The 25,916-nt window shown below is 40.2% G+C and overlaps 1 protein-coding gene across 1 annotated transcript in view; it reads left to right on the top strand.

Moving 5' to 3' along the window:
- The window catches only part of Sh3gl2 (SH3 domain containing GRB2 like 2, endophilin A1), a 200,914-nt gene extending 175,470 nt beyond the window's left edge, over nt 1–25,444 (top strand). The window contains exons 4-9 of the mRNA XM_047525840.1: nt 14,145–14,288; nt 15,140–15,273; nt 17,203–17,361; nt 19,476–19,579; nt 21,768–21,898; nt 23,874–25,444. Coding sequence (XP_047381796.1) covers nt 14,145–14,288; nt 15,140–15,273; nt 17,203–17,361; nt 19,476–19,579; nt 21,768–21,898; nt 23,874–24,073 — 872 coding nt within the window. The 3' untranslated portion in view covers nt 24,074–25,444. The remainder of the gene's footprint in view (nt 1–14,144; nt 14,289–15,139; nt 15,274–17,202; nt 17,362–19,475; nt 19,580–21,767; nt 21,899–23,873) is intronic.
- Nucleotides 25,445–25,916: the final 472 nt, after the last annotated feature.

The raw sequence follows: 25,916 nt of genomic DNA, 5'->3' as shown, positions 1-25,916 counted from the left end.
CAAAGTGTTCATTGTCATTTTAAAGCAACACAGCTAATTTTTGTGTGTTGATTTTGCATATTGTTTCTTTCTAAACTTTGCTAAATTCATTTATTCTAATAGATTTTTGTAGGAATCTTTAGAGTTTTCTACGTAAAGATCATTATCATCTATATACAGGTAATTTTACTTTTTCATTTCCAATTTGAATTCTTCTTGCCTCATCGTTCCAGCTATAATGTCCATACTATGTCAAATGGAAGTTGTGAAAGTTAGACATCCTTGTCTTGCTCTGAATCTTGGAGGAAAAGCTTTCAGTATTTCATCATTGACATGATTTTTGCTGTGGAATTTTCACATATGGTTTTTATTATGTGGAGATAATTTTCTTGTATTCCTAGTTAAGTGGTTTTGTTTTTGAAACATGAACAAATGTTGTATTTTGCCCAAGGCATTATCTACATCATTTTGAGATGCTCAAATAGTTTTTTACCTTCATTTTTTTTTAGTCTGGTGTATTACATTGGTCAGTTTTCATATGCTGAACTGTCTTTTCATTCCAGGAATAAGTTCTACTTGACTGTGGTGTATGATTCTTTTAATATGCTGCTGAATTAAGTTTATATTTTGTTGAGAGTTTTTATATTTATTTTCATGAAGCATTGATCTGTAGATTTATTTGTATGGCTTTGTTATCAGTGTAATTCCGTTCTCATAGAACTAGTTAGGAAGTGTTTCCTCTTCAATTTTTTTGGAAAAGTTTGAGAAAAATTGGTGTTAGTTCTTCAAATGTGTGGTAAAATTAATCCATGAAGCTGTCAGACACTGGACTTTTCTTTGTCAGGAGATTTTTGACTACTCATTCTTCTTAAAAGTTATATGTCTATTCATATTTTCTGTTTGTTAATCTTGGTAGGTTTTGTGTTTCTAAACGTTTGTTCATTTCATCTAGGTTATGCAATTTAGTATAAAATTAACCATAATATTCTCTTAGTAATTTTTTTGTTTCTGTAGAATTGTTGGTAATGTCCCCATTTTCTGATTTTAGTAACTTGAGTTTTTCTTCTTTTCTGTTTTTTTTTTTGGGGGGGGGTATTAGGGATTGAACACAGTGGCACTTAACCACTGAGCCACATCCCCAGCCTTTATATTTTTTAAGGCAGAATCTCTCTTAAGTTGCCTAGGGCCTCCCTGAATTACTAAGGCTGACTTTGGACTTGCGATCCTCCTGCCTCAGCCTCCTGAGCTGCTGGGATTACAGCTGTGAGCCACTGCACCCTGCAAGATGTTTTTCCCTTCCCTTTCCTTATATTTTTTCAGCCCATCTAGCTGTTATCTCTCTATGAACCAACTTCTGTCTTTTGGCAGGTTTGATAAAATGGTAAGTAGATTCTTGGCTGTTGTTGGCTATTTCAGTAAGGTGGCTATCAACTAATTTTCTCCAGCCAAAAGTGGGAAAGGAAAAAAAAAAATCCAACATTTATTAAGTACCTACCTTGCTTGCACACATCATCTCATTAACCATCACATCTGAACCTAGTCCTATATTATTCCTCTGATATCATGTACCCTTGCATTAATTAGCAGGAAATGATTATAGATTGTGTCACTGGAGAAGACAGTTCTAATTTTGTAATCTTCAAAAAGAGACTACATTTCAAAATTTGTATGTCACTTTGGTCCTCTATGTTTTAACAATATTTGTTTGCAGTGCTGCTTGTATTTAGGAATTATCTCTAATGAAATCTGACAGTTTTTAGAAGAAGGAAGAATAAGCTACCTTTGTGTTTTCCTTGACATGTCCATTGGAGCTTTTAAAAAAAGAAAATTTGTACCTTTACACAGACCTGTACAGAGAAACCATATCATCAGAAAATGATCTGACTGAGGTATACATTTATGTGGGAAAATTTTTTTAAGGCAGATTAAAAAATAATAGTTCATTGGAGTTTTAAAGTGATAACTGTTTCAATCTAAGTAATGGTTTTGTAAAGGATTGTATTTCTTGGGTTTTGAAATTTTACATTAAAAACACTGTGTTCATTGGGATAGTTACATCTATTCATTTGCAAATGATGTGGTCCACTTGTCCTAGAAGATTTTTTTGGAAAGAATCAGAAAGTTTTGCATTTCAAAGGACTTGTGAGATGTAGGTGAGCTAGTCATGTACTGAGTAAAGAAGCAAAAGTCCAGAGGTTAGACAGTTCACCAGAGGTCGTGTGGTGTCAGAAAGTCCTCCACCCTCTAGTGCACTCCTGTTTCCTGAGTGACCACACCTCCTCACCTCTGCATTTTAAAAGACTTAATGCATGTAAATATAGCTAAAGCTTTGCATTCTGCTACTGACAGGTCCTAATCTGACCTAGTTTACTGAGGATCTAATAAAGCAGTGAGAGCCAGCTTAGCACTCTGGGAAGACCTAAGTGTGATTCAAGGTCTGGCTCCACGTCTTTGTTGCTACGTTTCCTTGGGCAAGCAACATTATTTTTATGTGCTTCATTTTCTTTTCTGTAAAAGAAAGAAACAAAACCTATCTTGTGTGTCATTGCTAGTATTAAAGAGATGATGTGTGAACTGCATCGAATAGATACTTTTGAAACGATAGGTATAGAATGAAATGTGGTCCTGATTTTCAGTTTTTCCAAGATGTTTGGGGGATTTTTCCAAGTTTTTAGATCAGATAGTAGCATTATGAATACTAGAATAAATCATCCAACATTTTTCCTGCCAAGTAACTCTCTGTTCTTGGAGCAATGAGGCTTGGCTTCTGTAATGTAGACAGAGATGACAAAAGAATTAAGTCCCTAAAAGCAATGAAAGGCTTGACAAAACTTGTTCCAGATCTCTGGTCTTCTCTGATAGGTGCTAAATCCATCAGGTTTCCCCAATCAGAACACGAAGATGTGACTCAGTGCTGTGGCCACCTGCTCTGCCTGAACACATCAGCTGTGTTCATCAACATGAGCCAAGGGTGGGGTGGATTTTCTTCTCCCTATTGTGATAGACAGATATCCTTTCAGTATGTTGTCTTCTTTGAAATTTCACAGTTGAAGAGGGAAGGAAGTCATTCTTGAGAGCATAACACAGCCGCATAAAGTAGGCTGTAATTTTGTCTTTAATTTATAAGTGGTTTCTCTTCAAACACACCTGTCATAATCATTTGTGATGGGAAGGAAGATGGGTGCAGAAGGGCAGACTCACCCTCTTCCCTGCTCCTTCCAGCATTAGCACTCATTTTTATCACCCCTGTCCCCTCCACCCTCCTTCACACTCCACCCTGGCCTTGGATTTGTGCTGGGCCTCTCCATTCGGACTTCCTGTTCCACAGAGACTGCTGGTTTCCAGAGCTACAGAAATCCCATTCATTTTAAACTTCGATTTTGAATTATAGTAAACCCAACTTAAAATAAGAAAGATGACATTAGAACTCCTTATTTCTTCCTCAGGAAGAGGAGCAATCCATCTCTGGCATCATTGTCCTTGGGACCAAAACCCCTTAGAAAACACCATAAGTGCTTGGTCTTCTGAGACTTGTTGAGTTGCACGTGCTGACAGTTCACAGAACCTTTCTAGAAAAGCAGATCCCAAGGCTTTTCCAACAAATGTATATAAAATTTCAACACCCACTTTTATGAGTGTGCTGCACCCGTATTTTAGAGACCCAGCAGATAGAACTGCTTACAAGATGTATCTGTTCAGAGATGATGGGGAAAATTGTTTTCAACAAGGAAACATCTGAATGGTATATGAGTGTTATGTTATTTTTGGTACTTCTTCTTGTGTTTGAACTATTTCATTTTTTAAGTAAAATAGTATAGCCAGCACAGATGAAAATTGCAGAACAATACATTCCCCTCAAGCTGGCAGGTTAACTACTTCATAGTGCTTTAATACTGCTAATTGTTTAACAATAGTCTCTCCAAAAGAAACACCTTAGCTTGTAGCAGTTGACAGTGTCTGTGTTAAAAAGTATCCTATGGCCATTTTCAAACTGCCAACAAGGTATTTTTAAAGGTAGACTTGGAAAACCACACAGCTGGCTCCCCAAAGCCCTGCTGGTCAAGCAGAAATACCACTGCCACAGAATAGTGATTCCCACAGGGAGGTAAGTAGCAGATGCCCAGTGTATACCTGGGATGGAGGCAGGGAGACCTTTATAGCATGGAGGACGTTAGGGACCTGTCTCTTCTAGATTTGTGAAAACTTTTGATTACACATTCATTCATTCATTGATCCACATGCTTGTGTTCTTATAGAAATAAAGCTTCCATAAATAAAATTTCATTACCCAAGGAATCAATAAATCATGTAGTCAATAAATTTTTATTTTTATGAGGCTCCTTTCAAAATTAATTCTTTTTGGTTGGCCTATTCCATAACACCCCCAGGTGGGATCTTTTAAAGATAGAAGCTTCAGAAATCCATGTGAAATGAAAATTATTCAATAAATGGTTTTCTCATAAATGTAGCAATTCAGCAAGTTCATAAAAAATATTTTATATTGTTTTCTAAAATAATCATATAAAAGACAATATAGTGGGTTGATTAGTATTCCCCCCAAATTCATGTCCCCCAGAACTTCAGAGTGTGACCTTCAGTCCCATTGTGTTGTCATAGATGGGTGGCTTAAACAACAGAAACATTCTGTTCTCATAGTTTTTGAGGCTGGGCTGTCCACGATGAAAGTGCTGGCCATTTGTTTTCTGAAGGGGGCTTTCCTGCTGACCTGTAGACATTCACCTTCTCCCTGAGCCCCCACATAGCCTTCTTACAAGTCTTCTTGTATGGACATCTCTTCTTATTTTTCTCATATGTTTTAGAAGGAATAAATCCTAAAATCTACTTTATACATAAAGTGTATATATTCTTTATTTGACACATAATAATTGAAGTTAGTGCATGTTGCTGTTTAAGAACTCATGTGCTTTGATTCTGTATCTAGAGTTTGTCTTTCTCCTTTGTATTTACTGAACAAACTCCATTTGAAATGCCTGGAATAGAGTACACATCACTGAATTATAATAGCTATTGAAATAGGATCCCAGCCTTATAACCTCATTTAATCTTAGTTAACTTCTAAAACCCCTGTTTCTAAACACATGCATTTTGAGGGAACACAATCCAATCCATAGCAGCCTTCTTATCTTTTTTACATTCATCACTGAACAACTCCATTCCATTATCCTAGATTGAGTTCTCTTGTGCCCATCCTCAGTATTACACTAGAGACAATGTTAGATGTTTACACCTAAAGCCTGTTTATTCTGCTGTACAAACTTTCCTCTTGTCCATGAAAATCTTGGAATGCCATATTTGTTCTCTCGGTATCCTCTTTGTTAACCTACTTCCATACCAAGAAGACTTTGCTGTATTGGTTGTAACTTCTGTTTTAATGAGTTTTTCTGTAAGTGCCAAGCACAGCCAGGAAGTACTCTACAGACATCATTTCTGATCTTCACATTGAGGTAACTTTGACTTTCTCCATTGGGAATGAATAAATCCATTCAGGTTTTTTAATTATTTGCCACATTTATTCTAAGGCAGTGTTCTAAGCCTTGGGCGGACATCAGTGGATGAGACAAAGTCCCTTCCTTTGTGGAGTGAGGTTGATAGAGAATAAATATTTAACATTAGGTGGTTCTCTCAGTGCAGTGAAGAAAAATGAAGAGTAAGGGGAATAGAAAGTAACTGAGTCTGGGAAGATGGTGTTCTTGGTGCGTTCAGGAAGCAGTAAAAAGCCGTAGCATGAGGAGCATGTCCAAGGGGATAGAGCACATAGGACCTCAGAACTATTGTTGGGACTTGGCCTTCTTCCCTGAATGACCTGGGAACACATTAAAGGGTTTGGGGCAGATTGATACAACATGACTTACACCAAATGGGAGCACCCTGACTCTCGCACCCTAGAATCGATTCTCCATGTGAGAGTAGAAGCGGGGAGCATATGTTAATAATCCAGGCTTGAGATGACAGTGGCTTGGACCTAGGGGAGCAGGGCAGTGCACAGATCAGAAGTGCGTCCCTCAGTGGCATAGTGTAAACCGATGACCCTGCATAAAGGCAACAGGCTCAAGAAGCCGAGCCCACAGGATCCAGAAGCCCTCCATGACACCAGCTTCCCTGACTTCCAACATCACACACTTTTGTCTGTCTTATAAGTTCCCTTAAACAGAACCGTGTGCACAGCAGGTGCTCCTGTGATCTGGCTTTTTCTGTTCAACTTTGCATTTACTATTGTGTGTAGTGGTTCTTTCCTTCTCATCTCTGAATGTTCCCTCATGAGAAAACACACCATTTCTTGTCCATTTTGTCACCAGTAAACCAAAGGTGTTTCCCCTCTCTAGCTGCTTTGAATAGCTCCTTTTATGTACGATGCGTGTTATGTACGTACACATCTCTGGTGGACGTACACCTAGAGGTGGAACTGCAGGCTTGCAGGGCGGATGTCTCTTCAGATTGACTCATGCTGCCAAGTGACTGTCTAAAATGTCCTGCCAGTTTGTCTTCCCACATGCTCTTTTTGAGAGTTCTGGTGGTTCTGCACCCTCTGAACACTTGATGTCAATTTGGGTACCTTGCTCCTTTTCTCAGATGCTGACAATATCCTTTCCCTACTCTGCCTTTACAGTTGACTCTTTTAGAAAGAACTGCTCATTACCTTTCCCTGCCCTTACTTTTCTAGGGGAACTGGTCGCCCTCTTCTCTGTGTGAATGTTCACAACCACCCACAAGGCATGGCCTACTTTCTGCCTGGTGCTAGGGAGTAAGCCCCCTGGCTCTCCAGTGGAGGACGGCTCCTTGGCAGAGGTGGGGGTCCTACTTCCAGCAGTCTCCTTCACCTAAGTGTTTAATCAATACTAGTTTCATTATATCCCAGGGGAAATCTTTTAAAAACATATTTTGGTAAATAATTCAATCAGGCACAATTTTAGAATGTTTTGTGGGAAGAGTAGTAATTATTTCCAGTGTAAAATACTTATTGTTTTTAAATTTGATCTTTTAAAAAATCTTTTTAGCTAGAACCCATAATTTAGCTAAGGAACCCTGTCTGGTTGGGGGAAATGAGAACCTGTTCCCTAATTCAGGGACAGTGTAAGATGGATTTTTGTCATTCTCACATAAGGCAAAACTTCATGGTGAAATTTAAAGATAAAGTGTTTTAAAACATCAGGTAATGAGTAGGGTAACGAGTACAAAGTCGTGGCTCCCTGGACCACCTGAGAAGTAGGACCCTACCCTTCTGCACTTTATGAATGGAGAAATGGAAAAGCCTGGCCACCTTGGGACCCGTAATGTCTGACATTTGTAAGGGAAGGCAGGCCAGCTGCCTGCAGCCTGACCCACACTCCAACCAACCCATCAGACAGACCACAGTGGGAGTGATGAGACTTGACCAGCAGCTGCTAGCTCCATTTCAGAGCACAGAGGGAGATCAGGGTGCTTTTGAACACAGAAGCCTTCTTTATGGATTAGAAAAAATTGATGTGTACAGAAGAGTTTTATAAAAAGAGTCCTACTTTTAAATGAAAGGACTCAGCCCACAGTGGGAAAGAGCGAGGGCAAACTGGAGCCTGTTGGCACCTCTGCCTCTGTCTCTGGCTCCCTTAACCAATGACAGCCTCCAGAGTGTCCTGGTTGCTTCTTTACCTTTGCCTCCCAGCTCTTACACAGCCTCCCTTTGGTCCAGTTCTTGCTTGATCCATGGAAACAGGAGGGGAAGGGACTCTGAGAAACGTGGTTCCCTGCACAACCAAGTTGACCATGGAGCAGCACAAACTCCCCGAGGAGAGCCTGGTTTTCTGTTTATCCTTGAGCACTGGTGACAACCTTACAAATGAGATAATTCTCAGGGATACACAGCTAACAACAGAATTTACAGGCTGAATTTCTACCTATGTCGGCTTGTGTTCAGAAATAATGCTTAATTTAACGCACTCTGCTTCTTTCCATGAAAGCTAAGACCTAATAGTGGTTTGTTTTCCTCTTCATTAATTTGGATGAAAAAGTCAAAATCTTAAAAACTAAGAGTGGAGGTACTGGATGTGCAGCATTTCCAGCTAGTTGCCACACTGGACAGATGGCCTTAGGGGAGACTGAGCAGTGACTCACATGGACACTGCTTTTAGGTCAGCGGAAAATATCTTAGGCAAAGCGTGTGGGGCTGCTGGGGCTGCTGGGAAGCAGAGCCTGGACTTCCCTTTGGCTGTCCCCAGAATTAGAAAGCTGGTCAGGATGCTGCAGATGATGCCTCGGGGTTGGGCACTGATGAAGATTGAGGCTTAGCTACCCTCATTTGTCTTCCTTAAAAGAGAACATAGATGTTGAGCGTAGTTTCAAAATAGCAACTGCCCTGTTTATCTGAGTAGGAGCTCTTTTTGGTTATCCCACTTTCACTTCCTGCTGTTTCAGTCCAATCCATAAATTTCCTTCTAGAAATCACTGGTGTAGACATCAGACCCTTTCTCCTGATGGTACTTCCTGATAGCATTCCACCTGTCATGCCTTATTAATTTTTGTCTTCCCAGTTGTCTCTATACCAGTGAGTGTATGTTTTCACCAAACCTTTTGACCGAAAGGCCCCTGGGGTGGGAGCAGTGGCCTGATTGTCAAGGCAGAATACTGCTTATCTGCTTTGATCACTAGATGAGGATTTGTTTTATTTGTCTGTCTATCAGCCAACTACCTGTTAGTACCGGGGATTGAACTCAGGGACACTCTACCACTGAGCTCCACCTCCAGCTCTTCTTTTGTTTTTATTTTGAGACGGGATATTGCAGAGTTGCCGAGGCTGGCCTCAAAATTGCCTTCTTCCTGCCTCAGCCTCCCAACCTGCTGGGATTACAGGTGTGTGCCACATGGTCAGCTGAGGACTCTTCCTCCACCCCTGTAACTGAGGACTTGTTTTAAACATCCTTTTCCCCATGGGAAAAATATATGGAAAATATTTTAAATTTAATTATTTAGAATAGAAGTAATACACAAACATAAAAATAGCAAGTAGTTTAAATACATTTTACAAAACATAGCAGTCTCCCCAGGATTACCTTCCTGCCCCCATTTCTTCTTCCCAAAAGCAACACTTTGAAGACTCTCTTGGCCATTTCTTTGGTTTTTGCTTCTAATCTCAAAATAATGTTTATGTTGATCCTGCTTAGTTTTCCAGTTTTAGATGTTTTCCATTTGATTCACAACGTGGAAAATTGGAATTACTTGTTCTTTTTCCTATCTTCTCATTTTTCACATACTTCTCACCTCTCATTTTTCTGGTATGTTCGTAGCATAATTTGTGTTTCATCAGTATTTAATTTTCATGTTCTTGTAAACTTTGTACAAAGCCGAGGCATGTAGAATAATAAATATTTTCTTTCTTGTGTATATTTTTGTTTTTTCTTGGACTTAATCTTTATCTTATGTTTCATTTTCAGAATTTTCTGTGTATACCCTTCACCAATTCTTTCCCAAGCTCCTCACATATAAATTTCTTCTCAAAACACTGAAACCTGTCTGGTGTTCATCGTTGAAACACCCGATGCTGCACTGTGGATTGGCTCCTCCCTCAGTCGAGTTCCTCAGAAGCAAGCCACAGACAAGGACTTAGCACAAGTATTTGGTTTGCAAGTTGATTCCAGCAAACCCTGTGAGGAGAGTAGGAAAGAAGAGGAAGCCAGTAAAGGGCACATTATAAGGCATAGTATGATGGTGGGCAACTGCAGCATGATCCCACTGGGAAGCATGGGGAGCAAAGCGAACTTGAGAATTAATGCTGTGGAGCTGGGGAGCATGTCACTCCTCTGCAGCTCCTGGCTCATAGAGCTGCGTACACCTGGTTATGTGTAGGGTCCGCTCTAGTTGCCTGTGGTGCCTGGAATACTGGAACTCTCTTGAGACCTCTCTTTGTAGTCATCTTGGGATTCTTCTGCCTGTTTCTTTACATTGGGTTCCTATTTATGTTCTGGATCCCATACTTGTCCTGTTCCTTGATTTATACTTTCATTTTAGTAGAACTCTTCCATTAGCCTGGGAAGGGGGAAAAGTTGTGACCTTCCTTGTGTGTGTTTGAAAATGTCACTTTTTGACCTTTTTAAAAAAAAATTATTTATTTATTTATTTATTTACTTTGTTAGGTACCATAAACTTCAATATCATCTCCTGTCTACTAGCAAAATTTCTCCTGGAAAAATACAGAGCATATGAAGAAAAGATTTTTCATTCCTATCCCCCATCCAGTCCTAACCATTGTTCACCTCTCCTTGTTTCTTTTCCAGTATGTTTATTTTTTTCTTTCCTCAATTACAAAATACTTTTTAAATTTTTTTATTAAAATCTTTTTTATTTTTACAGACTGCATTTTGATTCATTGTACACAAATGGGGTACAACTTTTCATTTCTATGGTTGTACACAATGTAGATTCACACTATTCATGTAATCATACATATACGCAGGGTAATACTGTTTCATTTTACTATCTTTCTGTCCTCCACTCACTTCCACCCCATTTTCCTCTACACCTTCCAAATTTCCTTCATTCATCTCTTCCCCTCATCACCTGCCCCTTATTATATATTGTCATGCACTTATCAGAGAAAACATTTGGCCTTTGGTTTTTTTGGGCTTGGCCTATTTCACTTAGCATAATATTTTCCAGCTTCATCCATTTACCAGCAAATGCCATAATTCTATTCTTCTTTATGGCTGAGTAATATTCCATTGTGTCTATATACCACAGCTATCCCACTCCTTGGTTTATACCCAAAGGACTTAAAATCAGCATACTGCAGTGGTGAAGCCACGTCAATGTTCATAGCAGCTAAATTCACAACAGCTAGTTATGGAACTAACCTAGATGCCCTTCAACTGATGAATGGATAAAGAAACGGTGATATATATATTCTTTACCTTTATATGTCTTTGATAATTCAAATATAGACTAGTAGGTTATTTTCTTTAAGAAATTTGGAGGCATTGCTTCATTGTTTCCTGAGAAAACTTCTGTTAAACTCATGCTGGTGTGGCCTGTAGTGAGGGCAGTGAATGAGAACCCATCGTTTTAGGAACTTGTATAGAAACAAATGGTCGCCTCTCAAGTCAGAGCAGAAAGAGACATACACCCCCACCACCCCAGTGACCAAGAATCTCCCACTAGACCCCCTTCCAGAGGTTCCACCACCTCCACATAGTGCCGACTTGGGACCAAGCCCTTAATACACGGACATTGAGGGATACTACCCTCAACCTAAACGCGTCAGCTGGCAAGTCTCACAGTGCACATGGCGACTGCCGCAGAATCCTGTGCTCACAGGGTCAGGTGTTTCCTCTCTAAAAAAAAAAAAAAAAAAAAAAAAGTCTGTTGAAATGCCATTCCTTTTATTTCTCAAAAAAGAAACACGGTTTCTTGTTCCCATTCTCTTATGCTTCAGGAGGCTCTCAGCATGGGAGCAGTCCATTTATGCCACTCTCTGCTCTGTTCTGTCTTTTCTGAGTTGTCTACTCATTCATCCCTTCGTGCCTTCAGCAGGCGTGTGGAACATCTCCTGTGTGCACAGCTGTGTGCCGACCCCAGCTGGGAGATCCACAGACCGGGGTCCTGCTCTCATGGCCCAGGGGAGAGATGGCTATTAGGATAGGAGGCTGTTTCTTCAGTAAACCAAATGAGCTAAGATGGCGATGGTGGGCAGGTAAAGGTGGGGCATATTCAGAGAGAATATAACAGTTCGCAAGAGAGAATCAAGTGATGAAGCAGGGGGAGATATTTTGAAGGAGAATAATCAGGCCCCTTTAGGAGAAAAGGGATTTAGGTTTCCAGGGTCACATACAACTTGCAAAAACAATCCAGGCTGTGGTCCCATTAGAGGAACCTTAACATCTTATATTTGTATTTTCCAGGCTCATACTCAGCGTCCTTTAGAAAATCATTTTGAAATGATTATGTTAACATTTGCAGATGGTAATTCCAAGGTCTGATGATATTTTTCAAGAACAGAAAATTTTTGCCAACCCAAGGTTCTTAATAAAAATTTAATGAGTTTGTGAGTGAACTTAAAAGCCAACCTCTTCAATATGTGGACTAATAGTTTTTCTAGATCATTTGAAGAAATAAATAAGACAATAAAATATGGCTTTATTCTTCCTTGTTGTGAAGAGGTGGAATGTGCCAAAGATGTTCTTAAGTAACTAGTAAGAGAACAGGGCTCTTCATAAGTCAGCAACAGTTGAAATGAGGAATTTGAAAATTAGCTACAATATATTAAGCCATTTAAAATTGCTTACCAAAAGGCAATTTTTAGCAGAAACAAGGTATAAGCACTCATCAGTACCCAGCTTTCATAAATGGAATAAACCTATGGAATGTAAAATGGTCAAAACAGGATTTGAAGGCTTGCCCACCGTGTGTCGTTTCACCACCTTCTTTGGTCTCTTTTCCGTGTGTTCACCCTGCATACCTTCTTGTCAGGTGTTGGCTTATTTCTTTTGTTTATGCTGATTTTACTACTTCTTCACTTTCCCCAGCACCTTGTGTGTATCAGCCTTTATAATTTTTAGCCTATCAGACCACCGCCTGTCTGCCCAGCTCCTGTCTGTGTTGAGCACCGTGAGGACAGGAACTGGGACTTTCCTGGGTCTCAGATGTGGCTGGCTGCAGAAACAGCTTTGCAATTCAACTCTAATGACAGTGTCCTCTCAAAAATGGGTGATCATGAGACATTTTAAATTTTTTTAAATTTAACATCTGTGATACACTTTTCTATGGAAAGTTGAGGTATTAAAAGGTTTTACATTTTTACAGTCACCTCTAGTTTTGCACATGCTTTTAGCCAACCTGTGCTCTGTATGGTTTTAAGCTCAGTGATATATCCTTCTCAGAATCCTTTGCAGTGTTCCACCCCATAAATTGGACAGGGCCCTGTTCCTATAACTCACTGCAGACCCCCATCATGGCACTTAGTATGTATACTTCACACTAATTACTCTTAAAATAGACTTTACCCTCAGGTCCTTATAAACTCTGAAAGCCAGGACCTTAATTGTCTCACTGTAATGTCCCCAGGCAGGGTTGGAGAATCCCCCCATGATAACTCTTTTATCTCTAGTTTACACCAGTTAGGCCCAAAGTTTAAATAAGAGCCTATTTGAAGTAGATGTTCAAGATTAAATGTCAGCCACTGAATGCTAGAAGTACCTTTAGCTGTGGTTCTGTCAGGGGTTTCCTTGCAAATGGAATCCTGGGCACAGTCCTGGGTTAATGTGTAATCCCAGCTCTAACAATGAACATGAGGAACCCAGGCATCCTAGAATAAATTAAATCATAAGCTTTACTAACTTGTTAATAAAGCAATTTCTTCCACTAAGACTGGAACTGCTTACCGAGTATCTTCTTTTATAAAAATAAAAGCCAAATAAAAAATTGATATGCTGTCTTTGAGGCATTAAACTAATTTTCAGATGTAGCTATGTGCAAGAGATGTAATTAAGTCTTTTTAATGAACACACTATTTTTCTTCTTCATGTAACTATTTATGGTCATAATCTTAACTAAGAAATTATTTTGAACATAGTTCTATTTTATAGATGGTGTAATTGAAACATGGCATAAGGCTCACACTACAATAATTTACCATTGATTTTGGACTTTATTCCATAGACTTCTAGAATTGAGATATAAAACTGGAATAAAGTTAGAGATCATCACATAATTCAGGAGTTTCCAGAGTGGTCTCTGTGGAGCCACCTAATGCCACAGAATCTCAGCTAAAGCCACCAGAATGAAGAGGGGACAGGGAGGGACAGATGGGATAGGATCTGAGCCCCTATTCTTGCTTCTCTGAGAAGCTGTGTCTGTGTTTTTTGTTTATTTTGCCTTTTAATTCCTCATAGGATTTGAAGGGAAAGAGTTTAGTGATTATATATCAACATTTGTCTGTATTTACATACATATGTAAAAATATGTATACATCAATATCTTTCTATCTGTTTTATCTATCTGTACATCAACATCCACATTTTTCAAATGAAGTCCAAACCATGAAGGATAAAGATATGATTTTTGATCGTTGAGCTGATTTCATCGTTGAGCTGAGGCTAATCTAAGATCTGCTTCTCTATTCAGCCCTGTTTCCACCATACCACATTGCTGACTTGGAAAGCCTGTTCTCTCTTTGCCTTCAGCTTCCAGAGCCAAGCTCAGCATGATCAACACCATGTCTAAAATCCGTGGCCAGGAGAAGGGGCCAGGCTATCCTCAGGCAGAGGCACTACTCGCAGAGGCCATGCTGAAGTTCGGAAGGGAGCTTGGAGATGATTGCAACTTTGGTAAGGAATGCCATGCTTTCTCACAGTGTGGTTCCTTTGGTTATGAATGGGGGCTATAGTGCTGGTAAGAAACTCTGTAGGAAGTTAGTCAAACTATTTTATGTTTTGACTTACACACAGCCAAAAATTTGTTTTTGGAATTGTTTCCTCTTTTTCAAGGTGACTTGTCTGTGTTTTTTGTTTATTTTTCTTTTTCTGTGATGAGGTATGATTAACATGCCCAGGTGCCTCTGCACTTTCTGTTGGGTGTGTCTGGCAGGAAATGAGAATGGAGCTAGAGGAAGCAGTCACAGCACAATTCAACATCCTCCCACATGGGCTTTCTCTTAGATCTTAGCTCCTTTGTATTTGTACTTTATCCCACTGTCCCAGGTGAGACATTATTTATTCCTTCACCACCCCAGTTCTCCAGTACTCAACTATGACACTAAACACCTCTTGTCTTCACCCCCTTGTGATGTGGGACATGTGCTTCATGACATGCTGACTGTTCTTCCTGGTTGAACCTGCCTCTTCATTAATGGCATTTACTTCTCAATGCATTGGTCTGAAACTGGTCCCCTATCAGCAAGAGCTGGTACTTTCAGGAGAGGGCAGAGAGCCTCTCAAATTACTTTTTAAAAGTAAAGTAAATTGTTACATTCTTGGTGATATGGGATATTCCCCATTAGGAGGGGTTGTTGAGCCTGGTTCCCAGAATGGGCATCCTAAGTGGAAAAGACATTACACAGTTCTCTGGTCTGTGTCATCTTTGGGATGTGTAATCCCTCCATTTTCATCTGTGAAGGCCCTATTATTGCAAGTGTAGCTCATCTTTGTTCTTGAAGGCATAAGAACTTCTCTCCTTGCAGGTCCAGCACTTGGTGAGGTAGGGGAGGCCATGCGGGAACTTTCAGAAGTAAAAGACTCTTTGGACATGGAAGTGAAGCAGAACTTCATTGACCCCCTTCAGAATCTTCATGACAAAGATCTGAGGGAAATTCAGGTATGTGCAACTAGTCCTCTAGGAGGTGTCCAGATGCCTATTTCCTTTAGAAAACATTTTTTAAGTTAATATTTATGTTGACAGAACTGGGCACATGAAATTCAAAACAATACTGCAAGACAAATTAAGAGAAACTGGAAACACGGTACCCTTCAGCCTACTGTTATGACTGTGCTCCTCTTGTGTATTACATGTGACTTCTCTGTGTTCAGTTTCCACATTAGTTTTTTCAAACATCTTTCCCTTTGGAAGGATAACATTCTTTACCTGAGAAGGCATAATTTTATCAATTGGATTTGCTAGGCTGATATCACCCCCTAAAATGCTAGTTGTACTATTTGTTGACTTAAGTAAAATATTGTCACTTTAAACATTTTTTTGATTTTCATAATGGTTATTAGGATTGAACAGGAATAGCCAATAATCCTCCTTTTAAAACTTATAGAATCATCAAGCTATTTTTAAAATTTTTTGTAGTTATAGATGGGCAGAATGCCTTTATCTTATTTGTTTTATTTTGTGCTGCTCAGGATCGAACCCAGTGCCTCACACATTCTAGGCAAGTGCTCTGTTACTGAGCTACAGTCCCAGCCCCCCATCAAGCTGTTTTTAATAAATTAAATTCAATGGGCTCTGTCTCTGACTGGATATGTGATGTTTGCTCATTCAGTCACTGAATCTGATACTGAACAATTAATATTTCCTGAACCTGATGAAGCTTAAATTTTGTGAACTGTTAAGTGGACTTCCACTGCTTGAATCAGGTTCTCTGATTCTCCTTGTTCTAGCTAAGTCTCCTTTAGCCCTACCACTCCTTCAGGGTCACTCAGTAAGGGGTAGACTGGCGCTCTACATCCGAACTGTAACTGACCCAGTGCTCTACCTACAGCTGACCAAAAGTTCAGATGTTTTAAAGAATGTCTCTTCCAGAGGAACAGATATCATTTAGTTTGTATTAGCCTTGGACCAGGAGCAAGGGATGAAGTGGGAGGGAAAGATATTTTTTCATCCTCCTTTTCTTCTCAGTTCTTTGCAACGTCTGGCCCTCTTTCCCTTCCATTCCAGACGTACCCAGTAATAAGGGCAAGTTCAGCATTTTCTTTCATTCATTAGAGTAGAAGACTGCTGCTCTCAGGGTAGGGGAAGTGCCTTTTGACTTTGGAAAGTGGCTTTCCCACTGGCTACCAACAATGTTGGGCAAAGACTGGGAAACCTGACTGGGGATGGTGCAAGGAGGGATTGCAGCTCATTGAGGAGCATTAGATGAAATCTGTACAAGTGAGGCTTTGCGTTGAGTTGTATCTGTCAAGGCAGAGGCTTTGGCTAAATCAGTGGTTCCCGAGAGCTGCCACAGTCAGCTGGAACAAATGTTAAGATAGAGATTCCCAGGCCCAGTCCTGGATATTCTGATTCAGGTGATCAGGAATTATTTATTTTATTGATGAACAGCTTAGGTGATTCTAACAGACTGAATGATGAAAAACTCAAGAATACCATTCCTTTGCACATTACTTCAGGGAAAGTATTTTTCCTTTGCCTTCTCCTGAGATACCATTTCTCTTGATGGTGGTGATTTGTGAGCTGAGTATGTTCTTTTAAGTGTGTTTAGGACGTGCAAACATATTCCCTTCTTATCACTGGGAGGGAAAGGCAAAGTCCAGCATGACTTTGACCTGGCAAAGTCAGAAAATAAAGGACAATGGAATTTCCCATAATTACTTTCTCATTCTTAATTAGTTTTGAAGTTGTTTCCCCACATTTGGAAGCATTTGCCTCCTTAGTGCATATTTCTTTGTTTCTCTGGTGATGTGCTATTTTGAAATAGAGCCTTTCTTATTTTGGAGGCTAATAGGCATGATGGATAAGAGCTGCACATAGACCTTTTCTCTAAGTCCTTTCAGAGCATATTCCTGCCCTTGACTTTTTTAGCATCATCTAAAGAAGTTGGAAGGTCGACGCCTGGACTTTGATTATAAGAAGAAACGACAAGGCAAGATTCCAGATGAAGAGCTCCGTCAAGCTCTGGAGAAATTTGATGAGTCTAAAGAAATTGCTGAGTCAAGCATGTTTAATCTCTTGGAGATGGATGTAAGTGACTCTTCTGAGGTTTTTAATTTAATCTTATCATTGAGGCTCAAGATTACTGTGTTAAAGGGTATGATATTAAAAATGTTAAAATCAGATTACACTACGTGCGTGGTGAGAACACATAGATGGTTACTTCTTTTAAATAATTTTAAGTGATAAAGTAGAGAAATAGTATTTTCCTGCATTGTTATAGTTTGATTTACCTAGATTTTTTTCCTGCTAATGAATCTTAAAATATTTCCAGTAGTGCAAAGAGAAAAAAGAATGTTTGTAATGATCCATGAATAAATCCAATACTTGAAAAAATACTTTGTTGAAATACAGAGTACATATTTGAGGTCATGAAAGAATGTCAACCAAAATACATTCAGAATTGAGTGTCCAACATAGATTAAGATGTTCTATATTTTGAAGTAAAGTTGACATTGTCTTTGAAAAAGTAATTTTTATTGAGATTTATAATAGTAGCATAGGTACTACATTCGGAGTATAGACGAAATGGTTTAAAAGCACAGCCAGAGTGATGAATTATTGTTCATTGCTTTAGACATTACATTCTGTTAATTTTTTTTAGTTTTGAAATTACTATGGAAGACCCTCCTTCCTCATTTCATTTATGCAATAAGACCTGTTATACCAGCTTTCCTGTCCTTGTTCATCCCCACCTCCTACCCTATCAACTGCTGATCAACTTCTGCCAAAATGTTTATGGATATTAAGTACTCATTACTTGTGTTAGGGTGTCCAGAGAAATGAAACCAATAGGGTATAAATACAGATATAGGTAAAGATAGAGGAGAGGGATTTATCAGGGAAATTGGCACATGACATTACAGTCTCAGACGCCCTGTAATATGCCATCCAAAACCACAGAAGCTGGTAATATGGCTCAGTCAAGCCTGAAGGTCTGAGAGCCAGTGGAGTTGATGGTGCAATTCCTAGTCTGAGGCTGGAGGCCCAGCACCAGGCAGAGGTGGGGAGCTGTGGTGCAAGTCCTAGAAACCAAGTCTGAAGGCTGTAGACCCAGGAGATCCGATGTCTAAGGGCAGGAGTAGATGCCTAGTTTCAGGAGAGGGAGAGACTTTGCCTTTCTTCTGCAGTGTTATTCTATTTGGATCCTCAGCCAAGTGGATGGTGCACTTTGGATAAGGGCACATCTTCCTTACAACAGTCCACTGATTCAAATGCTAATCTTTTCTGGAAACACTTTTACATACATACCCAGAAATAGTGCTTTGCTTGCTATCCACTTCAGTTGACACCTAAAATTAACCATAACATCACTTAACTGCTTTTCTCCTGTGGTAGGGAAGGCATATTGAACAAATCTAATCTTTGCCATCTTCCAGAGGCAGTAAAGGTTTGTGTTTATATGAAATAACCTTTGACCACCTAAATACTCAGGAGGAATAATATAGGAATCTGAATCTCAGGGCTCCTTCTTTACACCCAGGGTCCCATCCCACCCTTGAACTCATAGGCTAACATCACCTCTGTTGACTAGGAGGCTGCTACTCTGATCAAAACACAGGAGGAGACACAAAATGAAGAGAAACTAAGGATACTTAAGAATATTAGCGCCAGAAAGAACTCAAGATGTCACCTAATCAAACCCCTTTGCACTACAAATGAAGCTCTGAGAGAACCAAAGGTTTTCCTTATTACCTCCTATGGTGCCTTATGTGAGAGATCAATATTCACATTTTTATTACAGTACTAATATTAACTTAGCATGAAAAATATAGGTAAGAGTCCTTTGGTCAATGCATCTTTTTCCTATAAGAAATCAATAAAAGAAGCAACATCATAATCAGAAGGTGGTAGCTAAACATCAGACTGTTAATAGAGGGATGTTATCTTCATGGGGGTTCATACTCATGCTCTTGCTCCTCCTGGTACTGATATATGTGGTTCTGAGCACAGGGATGCTTTCTTATCTAAGGAATTTGGAGCCTACAGAACTGTCTGTCTTGGCCTGACCTGCCATACAGTCATCAGCATTACCAAGAACTGGGCTGTGTGTTGGGGACAGCACAATGATATGTATGGGGCAGTAGTAGCTGCTTGAGGACAGTGACCTGGTAACCGAAGCATGATTTCCCATCCATCTGCAGATTGAACAGGTGAGCCAGCTCTCTGCACTTGTGCAAGCCCAACTGGAGTACCACAAACAGGCAGTGCAGATCCTGCAGCAGGTCACCGTCAGACTGGAGGAAAGGTGGGTTACAGTTCCTTGCACTTCTCATTCACATGTCCTTGATACAAAATGATTCGTAAAAAAAAACCAAAATAATAGAATACATTTGGAGACAAACTTTTGCCAAAATTCTTGCAGACCTACATAGGCATCTTGTGGATTATTTGTTTTGCTTTTATTTTGTCTGTGCTTTTACTTTATTCTTTTGAATCTAGTCTTGGGTTTATGAGAGGTTGATGCTCGGATTCTATCCTGGGCTGCCACAGATGGACACCCAGATACTGTTGATGACGATGGATGCAATGTTCAGCAAGCAGATGTTCAGCATGGCGCTGAAGGCATATAATTATTCTTAAAACATCCCTGTAGACTAAATAACAGTTGATCAAACTGAGGCTTAGGGAGGTGAAGTAACTAGCCCATGGTCATATACCGTGGTGGAGCTGAGGCTCACTCTCGAGCACAACTTATTTGAAAACCTGTACCTTTTCGTAACGTAGGTTTCTCTGAATGATAATAAAGTCCTTCACTATCAGAGAGAGCCATTTTCATATACCTCTTCTACCTCCTTAGATGCACTTCAGAGAGAGCTATAGTAGTTTTCTGTGCAAATGGACTGTCTGAATTTGGGGACACAGCCTGAACAGCTACATGCAGTGACACTGCACTATCTTATAGATGCTGCTTGTCTGACTTAATTTGGGATTATATTCAATAAACCCAAAGTATCAAAAGCATTTAATATGCCTAAGTTATGGAACAACATAGCTTAACACAGTACACTGTAGAATAGGGATTGTTTATATCTGTGATTATATTGCTGACTAGGATTTGTGGCTTGCTGCCCCGACTCCCCCAGACTCCTGACCTCAGCATTGTGATAGAGTATTGTATTGCAAGTTGCTGACACAGGAAAAGATCAAAGTTTGGAGTACTGTTCTATTTAGTGTGTATCTTTTTGACATCTTCAAAAATCAAAAGATTATTAAGTCAAACCATTGTAGGCTGGCAACTATCTATATGTGTTATTTTACTTAACCAGATGAAGCAGGATGATTTTTACTATATATATATATATCTTAAAAGATCACCCAGCATCCTTTATTCTCAGCTTATGGCCAGATGAGACACATAGCTGATCAGATGGCTGAGTGCACAGTGAAGACGCCCATGGTATTGAGCTGCCCTGTTGGAATCGTCATCTATTTCCATCTGGCCAGGCTCTTCCTCTCCTCAGTATCTTCTTTGGTGCTTTGATCATGCAGTTTCCTTTGGTGCACTGTGCCTTGTGGGAATGTGTATATCACTGAAGCCTCTAGAAAGGTTTAAAACTGTACATGTCAGAATACTAAAGAAGTATGTGCCTTTGTGACGTCTGTCTAACATGAAGGGACCAGTTTCCTTTCTTTCCTCTGAAATACATTGAAAGTCAGAATCATTCTACAATGACCATGCCCTTAGCCCTTTCCCATGCTTGCACGTCTCTGGTGTTCTTTGCTCATCCAGTATCTGAAGTTGTGGAAAATACTTAGTGGTATGCAGAATATATTATCGGCCATACCTTTCCACTTTTCTCTCGCTCTCCCTCATTCCCTTTCCCCTCACTACATCTCAGACTGCTCATCCTTCTTGGTATTTTCTCCTTCCTTCCCTCCAAAACTTCTCATGTTCGACAGAGTAGCTTTCTTGCACAGTGTTTTGGAAATGACTACTAGGGATCTTTTGCATCTTTCCTGAAACTTCTTTACCTTTCCCAGGTGAGGTAGACTGCTCCCTACCCCCATCCCATCCCATGATCCACAGCACTTTATAACTCTCTCCCTAACAGCACTACTATAACTTGATAATCTGTTGTGCTGTTCCCCTACAGACTATAAACTTCTTGAGGGCAAGAATTGTATCTGCTCATCTCTGTGTTCCTGGCACCTAGCACAGTGCATATTGGCATAAAACATTGAATAAAAGGAGGGAGGAAGAGAGGGACTGAGAGAAAGAATAAAGACAGCAAGGGTAAGACTGACAAGGGACATCTCCAAGAGCATAGGTGCAGACACAAGAAAACTAAGGCTCCTTTGATTTTCCCACTCTGTCATGGTAGCCTGGCAAGTGGCCCAAGCATCTCCTTGATTTTATTGCTTTTTGTTTTGACTTCTAAATCAGCTAACAGTCTTTTTTTTTTTTTTTTTTCTCTCCTTTCTTTTCTGTGCAGAATAAGACAAGCTTCATCTCAGCCTAGAAGAGAATATCAGCCTAAACCTCGAATGAGCCTCGAGTTTCCAACTGGAGACAGCACTCAGCCCAATGGAGGCCTCTCCCACACCGGCACTCCCAAGCCTGCAGGTAAGAAGTGCAGATCACTGCCCTCACTTCCTGGGCTTTGTCCACAGGGTTAAAATTTTTCCCGACTTTCTAGGAGCATTCCAGCCTGACTTCATGAGAAATGTGCAATAACACAGTTCTCATGGAACGGCTCGTTGGGTAGAAACTGTTAAAGGATTATCTTTTTTCCTTTTCTTTCCCTCCACCACTTCTCTGTAAAACTTCCTTCCCATCATTACCCTTTTCTCTCACTCAGCAGCGCACGGACTTCCTAGCAAACACATTTGATTTTTGTCCCCCCTTTGTGGTCCTGAAGCGCCACAGGCAGGTACTGGGCGTGTCATCTTTTCCCTCCTGTGCATGCAGCTTGTGAGAATGAAGCCCCTGGGCAGTGTGCACCCACACACACCCCACATCACCCAGAGACAGCAGCTCCAGGAACGTGTGGAGCTGGATTTCTTGAGTCACAGGAGCATATGGTTCAATATATTTGCAGATGGATGTATTTTGAACCTCAGCACCTGCTAAGTTTCTTTTCCTACTCCCACCCTCTCCCAGTTCACCATGCTGTGGTAACTGAGGTTGGTCTGACGAGGGCTAAATTTTGTTTTCTCCAAGGAATATCGATGCACACTCAGTAACATGTTCTCTCAGTTGTCACGATCACTCTCCACCCCCTCCCCATAGGATAGACAAAGCCTGTGCGTGAGGCGTTGCTAACTCCACGACGTTGGCTTGGTTAAAGCATGGGAACTGTCTTCCACTAGTTATGGAATTTTAGATACATGCAGCTTTATCCTATTTTCCACGCATCTTCATTGCTTGATGTTCTTTAGGAGAAAACTTTGCATAAGATGCTCTCAGGGAGCTGGAAAGGAAGGGAGATGGGAGCCCACAGATGAAGCTCAGCTTGCTGTCCTTGCTCTTACCTCTGTAGCTGTGCCTCCTTGTGTCAACAGCAGTGGCTCTGAAGTAGCTGTCTACCAGGACTAGTCATATAAATTATCTGTAACAGTGCTTCTCCTCACAAACCAATAGATAATTTTGTTTTTCCATTTTAATTTGGGACTTTCTATAAATAAAATAATGAATTACATTGTTTCCCTGCCAAGACAGCTAGTTTGTATGAGAACTGTACGCACTTGAATTCATATTCATAAGTGTACATGGGCTATATTAATATATTTGGTCATTTCAGATAGATAACTGTTAAGATATGATTCCATTCCTTATTATTTTACTTAAGGTGGAATACATTATTTTTATCTACCATAGCTCTGAAGCACTGCAACAGTTTACCAAGTATAAATTGTATTTCTTTTTTAACATCATCTCATTTAGTAGACACAATAATATGAAGTAAATTCTATTGTTAATTTCAATTTTTGGAAAAGAAACCAAGAGTAAAGTGCCTTGTGCAGGGTCACACAGAGTAAGAACTTGAACCCAGCGTGTTTTATTCTTTTGCTTTCATTACATTACAGCAGTTTTCCAGAGGTGAGTTATTTTTTAAAAGAGTGAGAACTGTTATTCTGAGGATGCAAAGCATGGTACATGTAGTTAATTGTACTATTTTGAATGTGCAGAGATTTTAAAGTGCTCATATAAGAGGATTCTTGCCATGCTGTGTTACTAACCTAGATCTCATTATAAGCTCCCTAAGTCATTGTATCCCCCATCTGTGAGCATTGTTGAGAAGGCAAACCTTAATGAACTCTGCTGTATGTATCACAAGAATAGATGTAGCCATTTATCCATATTGAAAATAGAAACAGGAATATCCAACTTCCAAAGATCGAAGAAAGCATCAGAAAACTAGTAGGGGCAGGATGCCCCTGGAGCGTTGCTGGAGTTCAGTAGCAAGAGGAAGCATTGGCAGGGAGAGGTACGAGGGAGGGAAGAAGGGGAACAAGAAGCCAGCTGGGTGTAGCAGGCAGTAGATACTGCAAGTTAAAGACCCCCATTCTCTTGTGTTCTCTCCTCTTCCTACTCCCAGGTGCCCCAATGGATCAGCCCTGCTGCCGAGCTCTGTACGACTTTGAACCTGAAAATGAAGGGGAGTTGGGTTTTAAAGAGGGTGATATCATCACACTTACCAACCAAATTGATGAGAACTGGTATGAGGGGATGCTTCATGGCCAGTCAGGCTTCTTCCCCATCAACTATGTAGAAATTCTGGTTGCCCTGCCCCATTAGGAAGTTATGCTGGCTGGCTCACCTCCTCTTGACCCAGATAGTTAAGTTTAACCACTGCTTTGGTAATGCTGCTTACAACACATCTCGAGTGCAGGCCGCAGTGGACCAAGTCATCATGCCCCACAAGTGTCTTGGGTTGACTTGTGTGCTCCCATGGGAGCCTTGGTGACGGATGGTATCTTCCAAGCCTGGTGGGCATGGCATGTGCTTTTAAACACCATCTGAGACTAGCCAGTAGTCCCAGAACTGCTGTTGACCCAGTTCTCAGGAGGCTGTGGTTTCTTAGAATATGACCAGGAGCCACATCACAGAAAAACCATCCTACTGAAGATATTGTCTATCACCCGGGGGCCATTCAAGGTCTCAACTTCTTCATTCACAGAGGAGAAAGTTCCTTCTTTCACTTTGTCCCTTCCCAAATGTGTGAGGCATGGAATTGTCAAAGAAAGCCTCCCTCACCAGCAAATTGTCTTCTGGTCTGAATGAGTTAGTTTCCTGATGCCAGTAGTAGAAAAGTATTAATGGTGGATTCAAAGCATTCTCCGGAAACAGTCTCTTTTGTTCCCCCTACTGATGCCTATTTCTGAGGTACAGCCTGTGTTTTTTACCCCCTGCTTATTAAATCCAAGGTTGCAGGGAGATATTTATTTCTAAGTAAGACAGCAGTCAGCATACTGTAGAAGGGGCGGAAAAGAAGAAATTCTCCATTATGAGGAATTGGGAAGAGATCTGGTTTTCCAAGTTTAAATTTCTTGCTGTACAGAAGCCATGTATATATTTAGACCATTTCTGGAGGGTACAGAGAAGAGGGAACAGTTATCTTCCCTTCAGTTTTATTTATGAATTATATGTTTCATTACATAGATTCATTAGGCACAGTGATACAAGGAGAAGAAACTAGTAACCATTTCCCACGACTTCATAGACCAAGAAACAGTAAATGTCTTTACTTTCCACTTTTACCTTGTGTTCCTTGAACATTGTTTGTGTGTATTTGCCCTCAATGAGGACCAAATAAAGATGATTTTTGTGCTTAGCGATTTAAGGTATGTGACTGCATATGCAAAGACTCTCCCAATTCAGTCATTACTCCTACATCTGTCCCTTCTACCCCACCTCCATTTTGTGTGTACAGTGCTGTATGTAAACTTATCAGTGTTGTTTTTTTCCCCCTATATCAGTCATGAAAGTCCTGTTAGTTATCCAGAGTTCTATTTATCTAGCTGTACAGACTCTTTCAGAGATTTACTGTGTTGCTTCCGATGTGCCACCTGCGGTAGTGGATCATGTGGAGTGAAAGGCAAATCTTACTGCTTAATGTATAAACTCTCACCCAGGAAGCAATTGCTGTTTCCAATAAATATTGCTGAAAACAAACACAAAGGCTCTGCTTCTTCATTCTGTGTCCATTCTTTGGGTCTGACAATGAGTAGAAGAGGACTCATTTCAGTCTCCTTTGCCTCCTGCTGCACCCAGAGCTGGCTCCGACCTCCTTCCTACCTCACTGTAAGTAGGGAAAGTTCCAGTAGCAAGGAGTGAGCTAGCCTGGACACTGGTAACTTCCATTAACTCCAGGAAGGAGAACTTGAAACTGAAGACAAGTGAAGAGGGAGTTCTCAAGATTCAATAAGATGCATTGGTGGCAATAGTAAAAAATAATAATAATAATAATGCAACAAGGGGCAAATAAAATATGGTACCTCAACCAGTCTTTTGTTTTCTTTCATACATGAAGAGAAATATATATTGAAAAATAGTTTGATTAAAGTCCAGCATTCTTTTCTCTCGGTGTGTTGTGTGTAGCAGCACTGGGTGCTTGGAAACAGGAGAAAATTGCACACAA

The sequence above is a fragment of the Sciurus carolinensis genome, chromosome 14 (assembly GCF_902686445.1).
Source record: "Sciurus carolinensis chromosome 14, mSciCar1.2, whole genome shotgun sequence".
NCBI classification, from domain to species: Eukaryota; Metazoa; Chordata; class Mammalia; order Rodentia; family Sciuridae; genus Sciurus; species Sciurus carolinensis.
This window is presented reverse-complemented; position numbering and strand designations above follow the sequence as displayed.